Below are 21,812 nucleotides of genomic sequence, written 5' to 3' on the forward strand. Positions count from 1 at the left end.
AATTCTGTGAACCATCTTGCTTTCCTTCCTATCTCCATTGCTGGTTTCCTTGTTATTGATCTGTGTGACATTCTGACCGTATAGTTGATGCACTTCAAAGAGATCTGATAATATTGGTGGTACCACTTTGGAATTGTATATATTTATCATTGTTGATTTCTGAGTACAAAGTGCGTTATTGTGATAGTGTACATACCTTTGAATATTAATTATATAAACACTGTGTTTTCAGTAATACAGTGTGTGGACATTCCTTTGTGGGGGCTAGGGGACTACACTGTACTTAAGAACCAGCCTGCATCACCTCCTGAGAAGCTATGCCTTCATTGCTCGTCCATTGCTACCTTATAGAGAATCTTGGCTGGGGTCCTCTGTGCCTCTCCTCTACCATATAGAGAGCGGAAGTACAGACCCCCCCTCCAGTATCTTTACAACAACATGCTGCGTGCCCACATAAAGTAGGGGGGAGGTGAGGGATGAGTAAGGCAGCAGCGTTGGTTATAACAGCATTCTTGCGTGGCCACATAAAGTAGGGAGGTTGAGGGAGGAGTAAGGGAGCAGCATTGGTGATATCAGCATTCTGCTTGCCCACATAAAGTAGGGGGTGAGTGAGGAGTAAGGCAGCAGCAGTGTTTGTTTTTATAATCGCTCTGTTAACCCTTCGAGTAATTTTTGCTTCCTTTTTTGGCCGTGTCTCTGTGGTGTTGCTCAACAGAAGGATTTCCTGGTCTCTCAGTTCAGCGCGCTCGCCGCTGCCTTCCTCTTCCGGCGGTACCTGCACCCTGCGCACACTAGCCCTCTCATCAGGCACGCCATGGCCACGCTGCTGGGCCTCTACATTTGCATGTTCTGCTTTGGGTGGTAAGTACTACGTGTTCTAATTCTATTAACCCGGAGCATTTTTCTACAATACGCTGGCAACAGAGCAGCCTTTTGGCCTATATATTATTAATATACAACTAATGTTATTGACCTGTGAAAGATAAAAAATGAAGGCTGCATTGATTGGATGAAAGCCTCCAACTTGAAGCTTACACCCAGATCATAGCACTATGTGATTCACCTACTGAGCTATATCACCACGCTTTTCCTTCCTAGGAAACATTGGGGAATAGAAGCAGGGATACAGCTAGGCGAGGGGCTGATGAAGCTTGCTTTTTTTAAAAAAAAGAAATGATTTAATTGTTTGGTTGATACTTCAACCTTTCAATATCACACATAATCAACAGCAAATAGAAAAATACATATTATAAATATTACATCAGACATTTCAACGTTTCAATACATCAAATTACACAAAAGAAAACAACTTGGAAATGTTTATATTTTGGAGTCTATAACGTCTTAGAGATCATAAAAAATCAAACATAATTCATATATATACAGGTCCTATGCAATTTCTGTCTCTAAATTCTAACAGCGTTTCGGCACGTGCATAACCCACACTTTGGAACATATGGTGGAGAACATGTTAGTTATTGGATCGATTTAGATCTCGTTAGTCTGTGGGTTCAGTTGTCTCTAGATTTAATTCTAAGATAAATTGCACAGTAGCTATACAGACAGCTTGCAGAGGAGAAGAAAATATTCTATGCCAGAGTACATCTATAGTTAGCAGGTTATAATTCTCATATACTCTTTTAAAGTATTTACAGCGTAGCTCCTTCAATGAGGAGCAAGCAACTATTAAATGTTTTAGATTTTCCTCACAATCTGGCAGTTGGCAAAACCGGCAAATATTCTGCTGTTTCTTTAGTTGTCCTCTCCTACATAAGAATTCTTTAGTGGGCCATAGGTTGAGTCTAAACCTGAGGTAATGATTTCTAAAGTGAGATGAAGGAAATTTAAGTAAGATGCTGTAGTTCTCATTTTTTTCGATCCAAAAAGTTGGTTGCTATAGTCTTTGTAATGTGAGCATTGATCTAAGGTACAAATCCAATTGTGCTGATATAGTTTCTTCTGAGCACGATTAGGATTTGTTATTAGCAAGTCGATTGTTATATCAGCATCTACTAACAGATTAGCAACAAAATGTCTCCACTTAGTTGGAAAAGGATGGGTAGATTTCAACATATAAATGGCCAATATGTGAGATAAGTCGATACAATTTATGAACAACAAAAATGTACTCATTAACGAACATAATTTCCAAGCATAAAACACAAACATAGAAAGTGCTCCTAACTCATATTGTATCAAGGGCCCAGGAGTTGAATTTGGTAGCTTGAACACTACACGCCAAAATGTGCCCTCTAATCGATCCCAAAACACACGTTCCCTTGGATGTTTTGTTTCAGAACAATACGTGAGAATTGGTAAAATGCAAGAGGACCGGGGAGCATGTGTATTTGCCATATTTGTATAAGAGGACTTTAGCTTGGCAAGTTAGCGTTTGCAATTTTTGTTTTATGTCCAGAACATAAGGAAGGTCAAGCCTCAAATTGTTAATAATCACTCCTAAGTATTTATATTGTGGGGTGATACAAATGAGCTCTTCCTGAAAGGTCCAGATGTACATTTTCTATTACCACATTGCATAATCTGAGTTTTGGTTAAGTTAATTGACATGTGATTTTCTTGAACGTAATGTGAAAGTCCTTTTATTAACCGTTGTAAACCAGATGGAGTTTTGGAAATTAAAATAAGATCATCCACATATAAAATCCATGCAATTTGATGTGGCCCTAATTTCGGATCATCTGAGTTGATGTCGATAAACAAGTTAAAAATGGTGGCTGCCAAAATACAGCCTTGTTTGACACCCCGTGCTGTCAATATTTTCGAGGATGATGCTTGCTATGCCTGGGGCATCTCACCTACTGAGCTATATCACCACGCTTTTCCCTTCCTAGGAAACCATGGGGAATAGAAGCAGGGATGCAGCTATGTGCTTGCTATGCCTGGGGCATCTCACCTACTGAGCTATATCACCACGCTTTCCCTTTCTAGGAAACCTTGGGGAATAGAAGCAGGGATGCACCTAGGTGAGTGGCTGATGGGGGTTGCTATGCCTGGGGCATCTCACCCATTGAGCTATATCACCACGCTTTACCTTCCTAGGAAACATGGGGGAATAGGAAGCAGGGATGCAGCTAGGCGAGTGGCTGATGGTGCTTGCTATGCCTAGGGCATCTCACCTACTGAGCTATATCACCACGCTTTTCCCTTCCTAGAAAACAGTGGGGAATAGAAGCAGAGATGCAGCTATGTGCTTGCTATGCCTGGGGCATCTCACCTACTGAGCTATATCCCCACGCTTTCCCTTTCTAGGAAACCTTGGGGAATAGAAGCAGGGATGCAGCTAGGCGAGTGGCTGATAGTGCTTGCTATGCCTGGGGCATCTCACCTACTGAGCTATATCACCACGCGTTTCCATTCCTACGAAACCTCGTGGAATAGAAGCAGGGATACAGCTAGGCGAGTGGCTGATGATGCTTGCTATGCCTGGGGCATCTCACATACTGAGATATATCACCACGCTTTTCCCTTCCTAGGAAACCATGGGGAAGAGAAGCAGGGATGCAGCTATGTGCTTGCTATGCCTGGGGCATCTCACCTACTGAGCTATATCACCATGCTTTCCCTTTCTAGGAAACCTTGGGGAATAGAAGCAGGGATGAACCTAGGTGAGTGGCTGATGGGGCTTGCTATGCCTGGGGCATGTCGCCCATTGAGCTATATCACCACGCTTTTCCCTTCCTAGGAAACCGTGGGGAATAGAAGCAAGGATGCAGCTATGTGCTTCCTATGCTTGGGGCATCTGAGCTATATCCCCATGCTTTCCCTTTCTAGGAAACCTTGGGGAATAGAAGCAGGGATGCAGCTAGGCGAGTGGCTGATGGTGCTTGCTATGCCTGGGGTATCTCACCTACTGAGCTATATCCCCACGCGTTTCCCTTCCTAGGAAAACGTGGGGAATAGAAGCAGAGATGCAGCTATGTGCTTGCTATGCCTGGGGCATCTCACCTACTGAGCTATATCACCACGCTTTCCCTTCCTAGGAAACATGGGGGAATAGAAGCAGGGATGAGGCTAGGCGAGTGGCTGATGGTGCTTGCTATGCCTGGGGCATCTCACCTACTGAGCTATATCACCACACGTTTCCCTTCCTAGGAAACCGTGGGGAATAGAAGCAGAGATGCAGCTATGTGCTTGCTATGCCTGGGGCATCCCACCTACTGAGCTATATCCCCACGCTTTCCCTTTCTAGGAAACCTTGTGGAATAGAAGCAGGGATGCAGCTAGGCGAGTGGCTGATGGTGCTTGCTATGCCTGGGCATCTCACCTACTGAGCTATATCCCCACGCTTTTCCCTTTCTAGGAAAGATTGGGGAATAGAAGCAGGGATGCAGCTAGGCGAGTGGCTTGTGGTTCTTGCTATGCCTGGGGCATCTCACCTACTGAGCTATATCCCTATGCTTTTCCGTTTCTAGGAAACCTTGGGGAATAGAAGCAGGGATGCAGCTAGGCGAGTGGCTGATGCTGCTTTATATTCCTGGGCCATCTCACCTACTGAGCTATATCCCCATGCGTTTCCTTTCTAGGAAACCTTGGGGAATAGAAGCAGGGATGCAGCTAGGCGAGTGGCTGATGCTGCTTTATATTCCTGGGCCATCTCACCTACTGAGCTATATCCCCCTGCATTTTCCTTTCTAGGAAACCTTGGGGAATAGAAGCAGGGATGCAGCTAGGCGAGTGGCTGATGGTGCTTGCGATGCCTGGGACATCTCACCTACTGAGCTATATCCCCACGCTTTTCCCTTTCTAGGAAACATTGGGGAATAGAAGCAGGGATGCAGCTAGGCGAGTGGCTGGTTTTTCTTGCTATGCCTGGGGCATCTCACCTACTGAGCTATATCCCCATGCTTTTCCCTTTCTAGGAAACCTTGGGGAATAGAAGCAGGGATGCAGCTAGGCGAGTTGCTGATGCTGCTTTATATTCCTGAGCCATATCACCTACTGAGCTATATCCCCATGTGTTTCTCTTTCTAGGAAGCCTTGGGGAATAGAAGCAGGGATGCAGCTAGGCGAGTGACTGTTGGTCCTTGATATGCCTGGGCCATCTCACCTACTGAGCTATAGCCACACGCTTTTCCCTTTCTAGGAAACTGGGGGGAATAGAAGCAGGGATGCAGCTAGGCGAGTGGCTGATGGTGCTAGCTATGCCTGGGGCATCTCACCCAGTGAGCTATATCCTCACGGATGCAGCTAGGTGCTTGCTATGCCTGGTGCATCTCACCTACTGAGCTATATCGCCACGCTTTTCCCTTCCTAGGAAAACTTGGGGAATAGAAGCAGGGATGCAGCTAGGCGAGTGGCTGATGGTGCTAGCTATGCATGGGGCATCTTTTATATCCCCACATTCCCTGTCCCGCCACAGGCAGAGTGGAGCATCAGTATTGACCGGTGCCCCAAGAAGAGCCCTACACCTTCTGGCACAAAAACCTGTCTCCTCCACTGCATGGAGGAGGACACTGGCCATATGCAAATCATGTGATTTACAACAGGCCGGTGCTAGGATTCAAATCTGTGGCCTGTAGATTGTACTTCTATCTTTGCAGCAGATGCGATGACTCACTGTGCTACCCTACTTTGTTAACGCTGCCTCCTTTCCACCTTCTCGCTCTCTCTCCTGCAGGTACACGGCTCTCTTGGTCGGTGATGTGGCCCTGTGCTATGCCATACTGCTCATTGCGGATCGGAAGCACGTGCACATGTGAGTATGAAAAGGGCAGAAAATGGGGTGCTCTACAAAGCGAAGGGAGTGCCCCGCCCCAGTTAACCTCCATCACTTCCCAGTCCTTACCATACATATCCCAAAGACTGGCAGTGGATATTTGATGCATAAGGGTGCTGTTCCATTTCTGAGACCCTGTGAAGGCGAGAGTTCACTTCTTGAGTCTGCCCTCCTTTTATATATAGTTCTATAATTTCCACCTTTTTGGTTCTATTTGAAACATAATGTGTGAAACATTTATGATCCCAACTTATTAGATTGTTAAGTGCTTAATATCCAGAAATCTGCAGCATTTTTCCTGACTTTGAGACTATTCCTGTGTTCAAATTAAACATAAGCAAAGAAACATTTACAGGCCGATTCATGGAATAATTAGCGCGGCGCAAGTGGGCAAAAACGTGCGAATCGCAGTGGAATAGCGAAAATCGCAGTGCAATTGCGAAAATCGCACGAAAAGCAGCGCACGTCGATTCATGGAAGGCCGTGCGCGAGAAAACCAGCGGATGTGCGATAAAAAAGTGCGCGGCGCACGTTGGCGCACAGGCCATCTAACAGCGTGCGCCAGGTCACAGCGAAAATCGCACAGGCCACAGCGAAATTCGCACATAGCGCGGCGCACGCAACAAAAGTAGGCGGAACACGGGCGTAACACTCGGAATGGGGAACAACTTGCCAAAACGTGGGCGTCACGGGGGAAGTACAGGGCACAAGAGCGCGGAACGCCCACACGCTCGCCTACAACACGTATTCATGGAATAGAATAGGGCAAAAAAGCGCACGCTCAAACCAGCGCACAGGCACAAACACGACCGCCACAAGAAAGCAGGCGGTAGCGTCTCTGCGGATGTAAGAAATGTGCGCCAAAAGGTGCGCCAACAAATAGCACCTATATACTGCCATGATGAATGTCCCATACTGTGTCCCTCCAGGAAAAATGACGTGCAAAGGGGTACCCACAAACACGGACACCCGCTGACAAAAAATACGTGTGCGTGTATACCGGGGTGCGCGGGAAGTCTAACACGCGATTTCAGCAGGGTACGTGCATCACAGGGGTTCGCGTGAAGTTATTCACGCGATCGGGCCTGGGGGAGCGGGCTACGTGTATTTCAGGGGTTCGCGTGAAGTTTCACACGCGATCGGGTCTGGGGGAGCGGGCTACGTGTATTACAGGGGTTCGCGTGAAGTTCCTCACGCGATCGGGCCTGGGGGAGCGTGCTACGTGTATATCAGGGGTTCGCGTGAAGTTTCACACGCGATCGGGCCTGGGGGAGCGTGCTACGTGTATATCAGGGGTGCGCGGGAAGTTCCACACGCGAATAGGCTGGGCGCGTGTATTTCAGGGGTGCGCGGGAAGTTCCACACGCGAATAGCCTGGGGGCGCGTGTATTCCAGGGGTGCGCGGGAAGTTCCACACGCGAATAGCCTGGTGCGCGGGAAGTTCCACACGCGAATAGCCTGGGGGCGCGTGTATTCCAGGGGTGCGCGGGAAGTTCCACACGCGAATAGCCTGGGCGCGTGTATTTCAGGGGTGCGCGGGAAGTTCCACACGCGAATAGCCTGGGCGCGTGTATTTCAGGGGTGCGCGGGAAGTTCCACACGCGAATAGCCTGGGCGCGTGTATTTCAGGGGTGCGCGGGAAGTTCCACACGCGAATAGCCTGGGTGCGTGTATTTCAGGGGTGCGCGGGAAGTTCCACACGCGAATAGCCTGGGCGCGTGTATTTCAGGGGTGCGCGGGAAGTTCCACACGCGAATAGCCTGGGCGCGTGTATTTCAGGGGTGCGCGGGAAGTTCCACACGCGAATAGCCTGGGGGCGCGTGTATTCCAGGGGTGCGCGGGAAGTTCCACATGCGAATAGCCTGGGGGCGCGCGTATTCCAGGGGTGCGCGGGAAGTTCCACACGCGAATAGCCTGGGGGCGTGTATTTCAGGGGTGCGCGGGAAGTTCCACACGCGAATAGCCTGGGCGAGTGTATTTTAGGGGTGCGCGGGAAGTTCCACACGCGAATAGCCTGGGCGCGTGTATTTCAGGGGTGCGCGGGAAGTTCCACACGCGAATAGCCTGGGCGCGTGTATTTCAGGGGTGCTCGGGAAGTTCCACACGCGAATAGCCTGGGCGCGCGTGTATTTCAGGGGTGCGCGGGAAGTTCCACACGCGAATAGCCTGGGCGCGTGTATTTCAGGGGTGCGCGGGAAGTTCCACACGCGAATAGCCTGGGGGCGCGTGTATTTCAGGGGTGCGCGGGAAGTTCCACACGCGAATAGCCTGGGCGCGAGTATATCAGGGGTGCGCGGGAAGTTCCACATGTGATTTGACAGTGTGGGTCCTCCCAGGTGTACCCTGTACACCCTCCACGGCCCCTGCAGGCAGCCCACACCACAGGGGACTACCCTGCATCCCTGGTCATGTCCCGCAGGCAGCCCATCCACCATGGGCATGCCCCCCAGCAAAGGCACATGTCTCCTTGAACTAATGACCACCAACTCATGTCCCCTTGCACCCCCACCCCCCAGCACTGTGGGGCACCTGCCAGCAGGCCCCCACCCATGTCCAACTCATGTCCCCCACCACCCCCACCCCCAGCACTGTGGGGCACCTGCCAGCAGGCCCCCACCCATGTCCAACTCATGTCTCCCACCACCCCCACCCCCCAGCCACCAGGGTCACCCTCCACCAGGCCCCCACTCATGTCTCCCACCACCCCCACCCCCCAGCCACCAGGGGCACCCTCCCCCAGGCCCCCACTCATGTCTCCCATCACCCCCACACCCCAGCAGTGCAGGGGCACCCTCCACCAGGCCCCCACTCATGTCTCCCACCACCCCCACCCCCCAGCGGCACCCTCCACCAGGCCCCCACTCATGTCTCCCATCACCCCCACACCCCAGCAGTGCAGGGTCACCCTCCACCAGGCCCCCACTCATGTCTCCCACCACCCCCACCCCCCAGCCACCAGGGTCACCCTCCACCAGGCCCCCACTCATGTCTCCCACCACCCCCACCCCCCAGCCACCAGGGGCACCCTCCACCAGGCCCCCACTCATGTCTCCCACCACCCCCACACCCCAGCAGTGCAGGGGCACCCTCCACCAGGCCCCCACTCATGTCACCCACCACCCCCACACCCCAGCAGTGCAGGGGCACCCTCCACCAGGCCCCCACTCATGTCTCCCATCACCCCCACACCCCAGCAGTGCAGGGTCACCCTCCACCAGGCCCCCACTCATGTCTCCCACCACCCCCACCCCCCAGCCACCAGGGGCACCCTCCACCAGGCCCCCACTCATGTCACCCACCACCCCCACACCCCAGCAGTGCAGGGGCACCCTCCACCAGGCCCCCACTCATGTCTCCCACCACCCCCACACCCCAGCAGTGCAGGGTCACCCTCCACCAGGCCCCCACTCATGTCTCCCACCACCCCCACACCCCAGCAGTGCAGGGTCACCCTCCACCAGGCCCCCACTCATGTCTCCCACCACCCCCACACCCCAGCAGTGCAGGGGCAGCCTCCACCAGGCCCCCACTCATGTCTCCCATCACCCCCACACCCCAGCCACCAGGGTCACCCTCCACCAGGCCCCCACTCATGTCTCCCACCACCCCCACCCCCCACCCACCAGGGGCACCCTCCACCAGGCCCCCACTCATGTCACCCACCACCCCCACACCCCAGCAGTGCAGGGTCACCCTCCACCAGGCCCCCACTCATGTCTCCCACCACCCCCACACCCCAGCAGTGCAGGGTCACCCTCCACCAGGCCCCCACTCATGTCTCCCACCACCCCCACACCCCAGCAGTGCAGGGTCACCCTCCACCAGGCCCCCACTCATGTCTCCCACCAACCCCACCCCCCAGCCACCAGGGTCACCCTCAACCAGGCCCCCACACATGTCTCCCACCACCCCCACCCCCCAGCCACCAGGGGCACCCTCCACCAGGCCCCCACTCATGTCACCCACCACCCCCACACCCCAGCAGTGCAGGAGCACCCTCCACCAGGCCCCCACTCATGTCACCCACCACCCCCACACCCCAGCAGTGCAGGGGCACCCTCCACCAGGCCCCCACTCATGTCTCCCATCACCCCCACACCCCAGCAGTGCAGGGTCACCCTCCACCAGGCCCCCACTCATGTCTCCCACCACCCCCACCCCCAGCCACCAGGGGCACCCTCCACCAGGCCCCCACTCATGTCACCCACCACCCCCACACCCCACCAGTGCAGGGCCACCCTCCACCAGGCCCCCACTCATGTCTCCCACCACCCCCACACCCCAGCAGTGCAGGGTCACCCTCCACCAGGCCCCCACTCATGTCACCCACCACACCCCAGCAGTGCAGGGGCACCCTCCACCAGGCCCCCACTCATGTCTCCCATCACCCCCACACCCCAGCAGTGCAGGGTCACCCTCCACCAGGCCCCCACGCATGTCTCCCACCACCCCCACCCCCCAGCCACCAGGGGCACCCTCCACCAGGCCCCCACTCATGTCACCCACCACCCCCACACCCCAGCAGTGCAGGGTCACCCTCCACCAGGCCCCCACTCATGTCTCCCACCACCCCCACACCCCAGCAGTGCAGGGTCACCCTCCACCAGGCCCCCACTCATGTCTCCCACCACCCCCACACCCCAGCAGTGCAGGGTCACCCTCCACCAGGCCCCCACTCATGTCTCCCACCACCCCCACCCCCCAGCCACCAGGGTCACCCTCCACCAGGCCCCCACACATGTCTCCCACCACCCCCACCCCCCAGCCACCAGGGGCACCCTCCACCAGGCCCCCACTCATGTCACCCACCACCCCCACACCCCAGCAGTGCAGGGGCACCCTCCACCAGGCCCCCACTCATGTCACCCACCACCCCCACATCCCAGCAGTGCAGGGGCACCCTCCACCAGGCCCACACTCATGTCTCCCACCACCCCCTCACCCCAGCCACCAGGGGCACCCTCCAACAGCCCCCCACTCATGTCTCCCACCACCCCCACACCCCAGCAGTGCAGGGTCACCCTCCACCAGGCCCCCACTCATGTCACCCACCACCCCCACCCCCAGCCACCAGGGGCACCCTCCACCAGGCCCCCACTCATGTCTCCAACCACCCCCACACCCCAGCAGTCCAGGGTCACCCTCCACCAGGCCCCCACTCATGTCTCCCACCACCCCCACCCCCCAGCACCTGGGTCCCAACATTCCCCAATCATGTCCGTAATCCCATCCTCCCCTGCCAAAAGGCCCAACCAACTATCACACCCACCCACATATCAAAGGCAATTACATGTTACAACCCCAATTTAAATAATGCAATTGAACACATGTCTGTCACACACAATGGCTGCAAGTGAATGACAAAACACCCAACATGACATGCCTGAAAGCAATGAGATGATACGACACATTGAAGATTAAAAAAATAATATGTATTGAACAGCAAGTAGAATGGAAATGAAATAAGAAAAAACACAAAGCAAATCAAACAAAACAAGATGAATGTCCAAGAAAATAATCTGAAAAATTAAAATAAGCCAATGAAGAACCATGAAGAAGATCGTCCTGGGTCCATGAGCCCAACCAAATTAAACCTAACTATGACTACTAACTAAAAACTGAACTATATACAAAAAAGTGGTGCATTGTCCAATCGCAACCAAAAGAAAAATCAAAAAAACAAAGGAAACCTAACCCTAACTATACAACTATATACAAAGGCAGCGGGCTATTCGGACGGCTCACTGGTTGTTGTCATGGGCCAGGGCATCATCGAACTCCTGGTCAATGGCTTGGAGGCGGGCATGTTCCCTGGCCCTGAGGTCCCGCAGGGATAACGCAGTGTCAAGCTCAAACTCCCTGCGAAGACCCTCGAGGCACTCAGCCCGCTTCAGCGCCCTCCGCATGGAGTCCTCCGCCCTGACCATCGTGAGCCGTTCCTCCTCTGCCCGCTGCCGCTCCGCACCTATCCGCTGGCACAACCGCTCCCACACGGAAGCCACTCCCATTCCAGGGTTCTCCTGCCCTCCGGCCGATGCCTGCACCCCTGATGTTGATGGCCCCGAGCCATGATGCCTCCCACGTTGAGCCTGCTGCTGCCTCCGACGCAACTGCCTGTGCCAGCACGACGGCATCCAGGCTGATGGAAACCACCGACGCCGTCGTGCACGTGCCCTGCCCGATGATGCCGTCACATCCTCCATCTGCTGGGGTCCAGTTGCTCTGGTGTCCACCCCTGCTGGATCTCTGACTCCCGACTGTGGCAGGGATGGGATCCCCACCGAGCTGGCTGCATTGGTCGGGGCAGGTCCACAGGGGGCCCTGGTGGCATCTGGGCTGGAAGACGGCAAGGAGAACGACTGGTGGATAGCCTGCACAGAGGAGGAGAGGGCCGCCACATTGGCCAACACATACAGGAAACCCCCGAACATGGCCGATCCCAATTGGGCCACGTCGGCACGGTGCACTTCGTGATGACGTGCGTGCTCCTCCCGGGAAGCACGCACGGCATCACGAATCACAGCCGTGCGCATCGCGACCCCAATCAGGACCTTCTCCGCACGGCCAGGGGTTCCCACGTCCGCAGGTGGAGGGGAGTCAGGTGACATGGACATCCCCTCTACCTGCGGACAGGCCTGGGACGGGGCATCCCTGCTGGTGCATGGTGGTGCACTCATAGGGTCAGGGACAGCGACATGCACAGGCCCCTCCACGGTGACCTGTGCTGCCTCCTGCCCCTGGCCCTGGACTGCACCACTTGCACCAGCAGGGAGGCCCCCACCAGGCCCCATGTGTGCCCCAGTGGCGGCCTCCTCCTCCTCTGTGCAAACCACCAACCTGGATGGCTCCTCACCGTCTCCCACCGTAGCAGGCCCCTGTGGGGGCTCACCCACCCCTTCCGCTGCAGCCGTGAGGGCATCCCCGCCGCCTTGCTCCACAGCGCCGTCTCCGCCCTCTTCTTCACTAGCCGCTGCGTAGAGGGAGACAAAGAACACAAGCATCAGGGCACTGTACAATGGTCCCCTAGACAGGAAGCAATAGCAGATGAGCACCACTGTCAAAGTACACTTCCATCATGTCCCTCCACAACACATGGGTCAGTCCAGGCAAAACACACACAGTAACAGGCATGGTGCATGCCATGGACATTTCCATGCATGTCCAATGGACTCTTGAAACATTCAATGATATGTAACTCACATGCATCATGGCTCATGCCCATCACATGCACACACTTCACCTCAGTCACATCCATCTGGCCCCAAACACACCAAACACAGCGAATACAAGGGTAATTTGGCTGCTTTACTGAATCTGTGCATTGTCACACACATGTGTCATGCATCCATGGCATGCAAAAGTCACAGACACGCAGGTCAGGCACACAGACATGGCTACCATAGATGTACCTGGCATCAGCACCCATCCCTCACCCCCACCCATGTCCAGGTACAGAGACTGACATGCTCTCATGTTCAAAATCTGCATAGGGCTCCCCATGCGGCATTTCAACACATGCAACAACCATGTGCATCACACATCACTGGTCGCACATGCATTACCATGATGTCCCTGCACACATACATGCATACATGGCCTATGGCACACATACAGGCAAGTATCATAGAACCAGCACACCGCAACATGCCCTGTCTCACACAGTAATGCAGGGACACTTACCGCTCAACTCCAGACGGGCCTCCCTCTCAAGGATCTGGGCGTGGAGCGCTGGGCGTACGCGTTCCAGGACCCTCATCTGGATGGAACTCATGTGGCCCCGGCCCCCCTCCACGAGGCGCCGGGCCTTCACAAGGGTCCTGGACCTCAAGTCCTCCCAGCGCTTCTTGATCTTCAGGACGTCGCGGGTTGCCACCCCCTCCGCGTTGATGGCAACCACACAGTCGGCCCAGATCCTCTGCCGTCCTTCCTTGCTGGCGCGGGACGATCCAAAGAGGGCATCATACTGCCCCAGGACATGCTCCACCAGGACACCAACTTCGGTGACAGTGAAGCTGGTGCCCCTCTGCCCCTCTGGCCTGGGGTTGCCACTGGTGCCAGATGTGGAAGTGCCCGACATGGCAACCCCAGAGGCAGGTGTGGGTGGGCAACTGGGTCCTGGGGCTGGGCTGTGGAGCGATGTAATCCCAGTCGGGAGTCTTCAGTTCCAGCAGGGGTGGACACAGCAACTGGACCCCTGCAGATGGCTGATGTGCAGGCACCAAATGGCAGGGCACGGTGGCAGCAGGCAGGCAGGCAGCAGCAGATGGCACTTGGGAGGTAGCTCGGGCACTGGGGGGGCAGTAATTCGGCCTTCTGGGCAGGAGCGTGGGCTTCCGTGTGTTTTCGCGTGGCCAGCTTGATACGGAGTGATTTGGCACGTGAAAATCCTGCACGTCAGCGTGAAATCCGAGGAAAGGCCCTTAGCGCGTAAGCGCGTCAGCACGCATACGCGATTCTATTGGACCAGAGTCCCTCAGCGCGTAAGCGCGTCTGTGACGTGACCCACACGGGTGTTCCCCACTCAGCACGTGATGACGGGGCACACGTGGAGATACTGCACGTCAGAGTGTCATCGCGTGTAATTGGACAAAAGTGCGCGTACACGCGATTGGCCTATGTACGTGTATTTAATGGGTGCGCGGGCACTTACACACGCAAGTACGTCAGCGAACCTGTATCCCGTGGTGCGTGTGAATTTCCACACGCTATTGGACTGGGAACTGGATTCCAGGGGTGCGCGGGTCACACGCTGTATCCCGTGGTGCGTGTGAATTTCCACACGCTATTGGACTGGGAACTGTATTCCAGGGGTGCGCGGGTCACACGCTCGCCTAGAACACGCGCAAAGCATAAATTTGCGGACTTTAAAAATAACATGCTCAGATGGCAGGATGAACATACCGTTCCTAGCAGCAGTGGCAGTGGGCTACCAAAGGAGGAGGAGGAGGATAGTCAGGGCCAGAATATTCACACCCAGAACCAGCCTTTTCGGGATACCTGATGACCAGGTGTATGGGAGGTACAGGTATCCACCACACATCATACTGGACCTGGTGAGTGAGTGGGAGGATGACCTCACATCACCCACCCTGTGCTCCCAAGCACTCAGCCCCCTGGAGAAGGTCCTCAATGTACTGCACTTCTTAGCCACTGGATCATTTCAGCGGACAAGTGCCATAGTGGGTGGGGTGTCACAGGCCACCCAGTCACGCTGCCTACACCAGGTCTTGAACATCATCACTGCACGCCCATCAGTCCGCAGGCACATATACCTGCCCAGAACACCTGCAGAAAGGCATGCTTCCGCCCTGGATTTTTACGCTGTGGCACGATTCCCCAAAGTGCTAGGTGCCATCGACTGCACCCATGTGGCTCAACGTCCCCCCAGGGCATCTGAGCACATCTATAGGAACCGCAAGCACTGGCATTCCATCAACGTGCAGGTAGCATGTAATGCCAAGGGAATCATCACATCAGTATATGCCAACTATCCCGGCTCCACCCACGACAGCTTCATTTACCGAATGTCCACCCTAAGCCGGGACCTAGAAGCTGGGCGGCATGGCGATACATGGCTGCTTGGTGAGTATGTATGCCACTGCACATGCATGCATGTTGGATACTGAGCAAGGTCACAACCCCACCAATGATACCAATCACCACCTCCACAGGGGACAGTGCCTACCCTCTCAGCCCCCACATGATGACGCCAATTCGGAACCCCACCACGCCACCCCAGGTAAGATATAACACAGCCCACATTACAACCAGGGGCATAGTGGAGCGCACATTCGGAGTGCTAAAGTCACGCTTTCGCTCCCTTGACCGTTCTGGCGGGCAGCTGTTATACGCTCCCCCAGTAGTGTGCAGGATCATAGTGGCAGCATGTGTCCTGCACAACGTTGCAACACGCCGGGGCCTGGCCGTGGACATGGTGGTGGCCCCACATCCCCAACTACATGCACAGCCGCTGCGCATGGGAGGGGAAAGGGCACGGGGGGAGGCAGCCCGTACACAGCTAGTGGCTATTTACTTCACATAGAAATCACACCCCTGTGGAGTGCACACTGCCCTGGCACATTCCATCTGACAATCAATGATGACTCAACCTGACACTGATCCTGAATGTCTGGAGAATGAACCGGGAATACCATGTCAGCCTGAGATTGTCCACCTGGAAGTGTCACAATGTGTGCATCCCTACCCACACAGACACCACCAATGCAGTTTTGTGAAGTTACACATTGAAGCAGCTAAAATGAATACCCACTTGCAAAATGCAACAAGAGGACAGTGCCATGTCAGCCAACCCAACCCCAGCACCGCCACACGACACACCGTGCCATGTCATGCTAATTGCAGGTAAACAAAGTAATCCCCACAACATGACATCAGTCTCACTATGTACAGTGGCACTATTAGAAACCTGCAACACCTGAAATGCTCACAGCAATGCCGGACCAACAACATACTTGAGCACGTAGTACCATTAACATGACATCACAAATGTTACATATTAGTAGTCTCACCACCTGGAAATGCCTGCACTCCCACCACTACCAACTGTGCAGTGTTGTCGCCATGTAGAGTTGTAGGTGCACTGCTGCCAACATGGTCCCCATCTCCAGACTAGAGGTCCTTGTGTGGACATGAGGAAGGGACCTGCAAATTGGGAGGTAGACACAGAAGAAGAGTTACACATCAATGCAACATGCAGTGTACAACACAACAGCAATATGCACTATGAATGTATACACAGTATTGACTACAGACTGGCCACACAGCTCATGGGAGTCCAACGTCACTGTGTAATTCACTGTCACTTGGGCACACCCTTTGCAAGCCCATGGAAACGGGAAGCAGGAGGGGTGTGTGTGACTCAAACCCAAGCATCTGAACCAAATACATTACAAGCCTGCATGTGCCCAGCCACAATGCAGCGTATGCCCACAGGAACCACGGAAGCCAACAGATCGTCCCAAAAAAATTGGGAATAAAAGAAATCAAAATAAAAATAAAAATAAGAAACAAACAAAAATGGCCATTGATGGGCCCGGGGGGGTTGGGGAGGCCACCCAGGAGGTCCGAGGACAGGATGCACACCAGAACCCACCTGCGTGGATCCTGGGAAGATAAAACACCTCCATGGGCTCATGGCCCACACGGCTACCCTATTGTGGGAGTATCACTGCTGTCGCTATTATCACCCTGTGCAGCTGCATCCGGAGGTGGTTGCACTATGGGAGGCAGCCCACGCAAGGCCCTAGTCTGCTCCTCCATGGCTGCAAGCATGCGGGTGTGGTAGGTCTGGTTCTGGAGGATGAGTGTGCGGAGGTCCCCATGCAACAACTCACGGGATGCCCGGACCTCCGCCCTCGTTGCCTGCATCTCAGCTGAGAGCGTACGGGTGAGACGCTCCAGCTGCTGTTCTGTCCTTTGGTGTGTTGAAGCCTCAAGCTCAACAAGAGTCGTCCTGAGGTGAAGGAGCTCCTGCCTCAGGGCTTCCCTGTGGCCCTGGGACTCAATGGAGATGGCCTCCTGCAGAGTCGCCAGTGCCGCCGCCTGTCCCTGTTGGACCCCAACATGTCCTCCCTGTGTGACTGGCAGATGGAGTCGGTTGCCTGCTCTAGTCGCTCCATCAGCCTTTCTGGGGGGACAATGGAAGTGGCCACCCTATCCATGGCCTGAGCCATCATCTCGGATGATGCAGCCTGTTGGGTTGCCATACCGTAAATGGATTGCTCCCATGCGGTATTGCCGGGTGGCGTACGGCCACCACGTCGGCGGGCACCACACCTGTCTGGGGCAAGGCGAACTGCGCCTTGCTGTGCCGGCACTGCCTGAGGCTGCAGGACTGCATTCCCCCTCTGATCTGCTGGCCCAGGAACAGGATCAGATGTCGCGGAGTGTGACCCTGCATCCGTAACCACCGAAGGCGTAGCTGCCAACACTGACATCCCCATGGAGGGTCCTGACCCTGGTGCAGGTGGGTGAGACAGAACAGAATCCCTCCCTGGAACACTCACCTGCGACGGCACGTAGGTCTCATCCGAATCAACACCTGAGTACAGCTCGGGGGAGGTGCAGCCAGAGACACCCCTTGAGAGCCGACCTGCAGCACTTGTGGGTTCTCCCCCACCACCACACCACGTCCCTCACTGGTGGTTGGTCGGCCCTCGGACCCCTCCTGGGTCTGCACCATCTCCACAACCCCAGCAGTATCAGGTGCGTCTTCCCCTGCAAAGACATGAAAACAAAGAAATGGAAACAGGCATTAGCACCATGGCACACAATGAGGGCTGAGAAGCAAGAGAACCAGTACTTGATTGACACATGTCCCACATGACTAAAACCCTCCCATGCATGCACCCTCACTGCGTATGAAGTGCAGGCAAAAGGCACACACTGATGACACCAAGATGGAAGATGAACACATTTTCTGCATGCTGCCTGGCAGTGGCATCACACATTGGCCTGTGATTGCCAGGTGAAACACACATGCCATCACACAGATGGCATGTACCATTGCAATTGAGTGAAGATGGAGAGGAGGGCAGCACCTATTCATTCAGTCCAGTTCCCGCATGTAATTGCTTTTCTAATTCTAACAAGTCAGATTTTTCACCTGGAGCTGCCAGTCTGAAATGGTCCAATTGCACAGGGACATGTGTGTACAAATGATATCCAGGTAACAAAGTCACTCCACTTTACCATACCCATGTCAGACATGTGACTAGTGGACAGTGACATGCCTAGTGAAAGTGGTGGAATGCAAACAAACTGACTGAATGAACAGTGAAAAATAAGCAAATATGTTGTGGCAAGGTGACACTTCAAGGGCAACTGGCGTGCAGTTGGGCTAGATGTCTACTGTTGGCAGCAGGGATACTGCTATGGCCAAATGCAGCTGCGCAGGAAGGATTGCATGAAGCACATGGCTGACCCATACGACTCAGGCGCACACACTCTCAACTGGCACACAAACAGAAGCCCTCACACACACACACCATGCACATGGATGACACACACATGCATGTGCACTCACCGGACAATGCCTCGTAATCAGCCAGATCTCCCACGCCTTGGATCTGTTCCTCCGTGACGTAGGTCCCAGCGACTGACTCATGTGGAGTGAGTTCCATGTCTACTACTGGAGACCCACCTCCAGTCACTAGAGTTGCGGCATGACTTGAGGCCAGCTTACTCTTTGCCCTGTGCTTTAGGTCATTCCAGCGCTTATAGCAATCATTGGCTGTGCGCCTCACAATTCCAAGGGCACTTACGATGTCCGCAACGGTATGCCAGTGTGCCTGGCGTTGTGCAGGTGTGGTCTTGGATCCTGCAACAATGACCATCTCGTTGTCATGTCCGGACACATACTCGACAAGTGCATTCAGTTCGTCATCCGTGAAGCTGGGCTTCCTGGACGGGCCGGACTGTGTAGCCGTGTCTGGGGCATCAGCCTGTGCCGGACGAGCACTCTTCCTCTTCCGCTTGGAAGGTGGTGGTGATCCTGAGTGTCCTGCGCCGCTCTGGACACTAGGGGCAGGAGCCCTGGTGGACTCTGTATCAGGAGTGTGGGATTGCACACTCAGCATGGGAGTTGGTGCAGGCATTGGCTCTAGTGTGATGGTGTCAGGGGGAATGTCAGCAGCATGGACTAGGACCGACACTGTCCTGGCTGGGTGTGTGAGGGCTGGGGTGGATGGAGCCGCAGCTGCCCCTGCAGCCTCTCCGCCCTGCCTCCTTGGTGCAGCAGATGACCTTGCTGCCCCAGATCCACGTGGCATGATGGCATCAACGTGCACCAGCGCACGTGTCGTAGCCCTGCTGACCTGGAAGTCAGCCATGGAGTCAGCCAGGTCTGGTGCCACAATGGGCTGGTCCAACAAGGGCTGAGCATGGATGGTGTCAGCCACATCAGCCTCAATGGGAGGGGGGAGGGGGGGGGGGATTATGGGTGCCCGTGACTGGTCCTCCACACATGGGGGGACAGGCTCACCCTGCAAGTTACGACCACGTCCCCTACCGGATCCACCACGGCCACCACTTGTGGCTCTTCCACCTTTGCCACCCTTACGGAATCCTCGCCTCCCAGCCATGGCACTGATGTTAATGTGCGTATGGGAGTGGATGTAGACTATTGTCCTGGGCAATTGGGGGTCAAAGGGGTTGGGTACCAGATGGTAATTGTACCCTAGTGCTCTAGCAAGGCTGAATGTAACCCCTGGGGAAAGATGACGGGTCACGCAACGCACAGGAGGCCCAAAAAAGGGAGATGACGTGCACGCAACCCCTCCTTGACCACGTGTGCAGAAAGAAAAACCTGCACTACGCTGTGGCACCCAGAAACACAAGAATGAACGTATGCGTGTCACACGCAGCCTAGAATGACCTCTGAAGGGGTAGGCTACACACGGGGCAAGCACAGATGTTAGATACGTGCGTGACTCACCGTCTGCCTGGTAAACGAGCGTGTAAAAGGAGCACGTTTGGTTGGCAACACCCCCGCCAAAAGAAGATTTGTACGCTGTCTGAGGAGACAGGACAACAGTAGAAGGGAACACTGTTTGAGGGAACAGGCCCAGGTAAACCAGTAAAAGCGAAAGAAGAGAAAAATCTGTCAGAGGTAACAGGGAATACGAACTTGAAACGCCGTGAAGTAAATCGCGTGTGAAACGACAAGAAGTACAGAATTCACCCACTCGCTCTCCACGAAAAGCACGTACAAGGAAGTGGTGTTCTACGCGTACCTTTTATACAGGCCCACACGTCCAGCGTCACTTACGCGGCGTGTACGCGCTAGGGCCATTTCCACCAATTACACGCTTTGTCACTTCTGCGTGTAGGGACATTTCCTCCAATTACACGCTTTGTCACTTCTGCGTGTAGGGACATTTCCTCCAATTACACGCTTTGTCACTTCTGCGTGTAGGGACATTTCCTCCTATTACACGCTTTGTCACTTCTGCGTGTAGGGCCATTTCCACCAATCACACGCGATGAGACTCTGACGTGCAGTCTTTCCACGTGTGCTCTGTCATCACGTGCTGTGTGGGAAACACCCGTGCGGGTCACGTCACAGACGCGCTTACGCGCTGAGGGCCTTTGGTCCAATAGAATCGCGTATGCGTGCTGACACGCTTACGCGCTAAGGGCCTTTCCTCGATTTTCACGCTGACGTGCAGGATTTTCACGTGCCAAATCACTCCGTACCAAGCTGGCCACGCGTAAGCACACGGAAGACCACGCTCCTGCCCAGAAGGCCGAACTACTGCCCCCCAGAGCCCCGAGCACGCTCCCACCTACCATCTGCTGCTGCCTGACTGCCTGCTGCCCACGTGCACTGCCATTTGCTGCCTGCACATCAGCCAGGGGTGCTGTTGCTGTGACCACCCCTGCTGGTACCGAAGACTCTCGACTGGAATTCCATCGCTCCACAGCCCAGCCCCAGGACCCAGTTGCCCACCCACTCCTGCCTCTGGGGTTGTCATGTCGGGGCAAACACCATCTGTGACCACTGACAACCCCCGGCCAGAGAGGCAGAGGGGCACCAGCTTCAGTGCCACCGAAGTTGGTGTCCTGGTGGAGCAAGTCCTGGGGCAGTATGATGCCCTCTTCGGAAGTTCCCGCGCCGACAAGGAAGGATGGACTCGGATCTGGACTGACATCGTGACTGCCATCAACGCGGAGGGGGTGGCAGTCCGGGACTTACAACATGTCAGGAAGCGCTGGGAGGACTTCAGGTCCAGGACCCTGAACAAGGCCCGGCGCCTCTTGAAGGCAGCGGATACCAAGGGGCGCCGGGGCCACTTGTCGGAAGAACAGATGGGGGTCCTGGAACGCATATCCCCAGCGCTCCACGTCCAGGTCCTGGAGAAGCAGACCCGTCTGGAGTCGAGCGGTGAGTGTACATGCATCCTGATTGTGAGCAGTGCGTGTGGTGATTATTCGGTATTGTGCAGGTTGCACATCTGTTTGTATGGGGTCGAGTATGGGTGGGGGTGTACATGGCCGTCGGGCTGACACATGCGAGGGCTGTAATGTGTGAGACATGGATGGTGCTTGTGTGTGT

At 54.8% G+C, this 21,812-nt stretch overlaps 1 protein-coding gene across 1 annotated transcript in view; it reads left to right on the top strand.

Moving 5' to 3' along the window:
- Positions 1-21,812, top strand: part of LOC138503329 (lysophospholipid acyltransferase 2-like) — a 228,382-nt gene that overhangs the window by 60,576 nt on the left and 145,994 nt on the right. The window contains exons 2-3 of the mRNA XM_069622961.1: positions 716-861; positions 5,639-5,716. Of these exons, the coding sequence (XP_069479062.1) occupies positions 716-861; positions 5,639-5,716 (224 nt within the window). The remainder of the gene's footprint in view (positions 1-715; positions 862-5,638; positions 5,717-21,812) is intronic.

This window comes from Ambystoma mexicanum, chromosome 11, assembly GCF_040938575.1.
Source record: "Ambystoma mexicanum isolate Mex_15411 chromosome 11, UKY_AmexF1_1, whole genome shotgun sequence".
NCBI classification, from domain to species: domain Eukaryota; kingdom Metazoa; phylum Chordata; class Amphibia; order Caudata; family Ambystomatidae; genus Ambystoma; species Ambystoma mexicanum.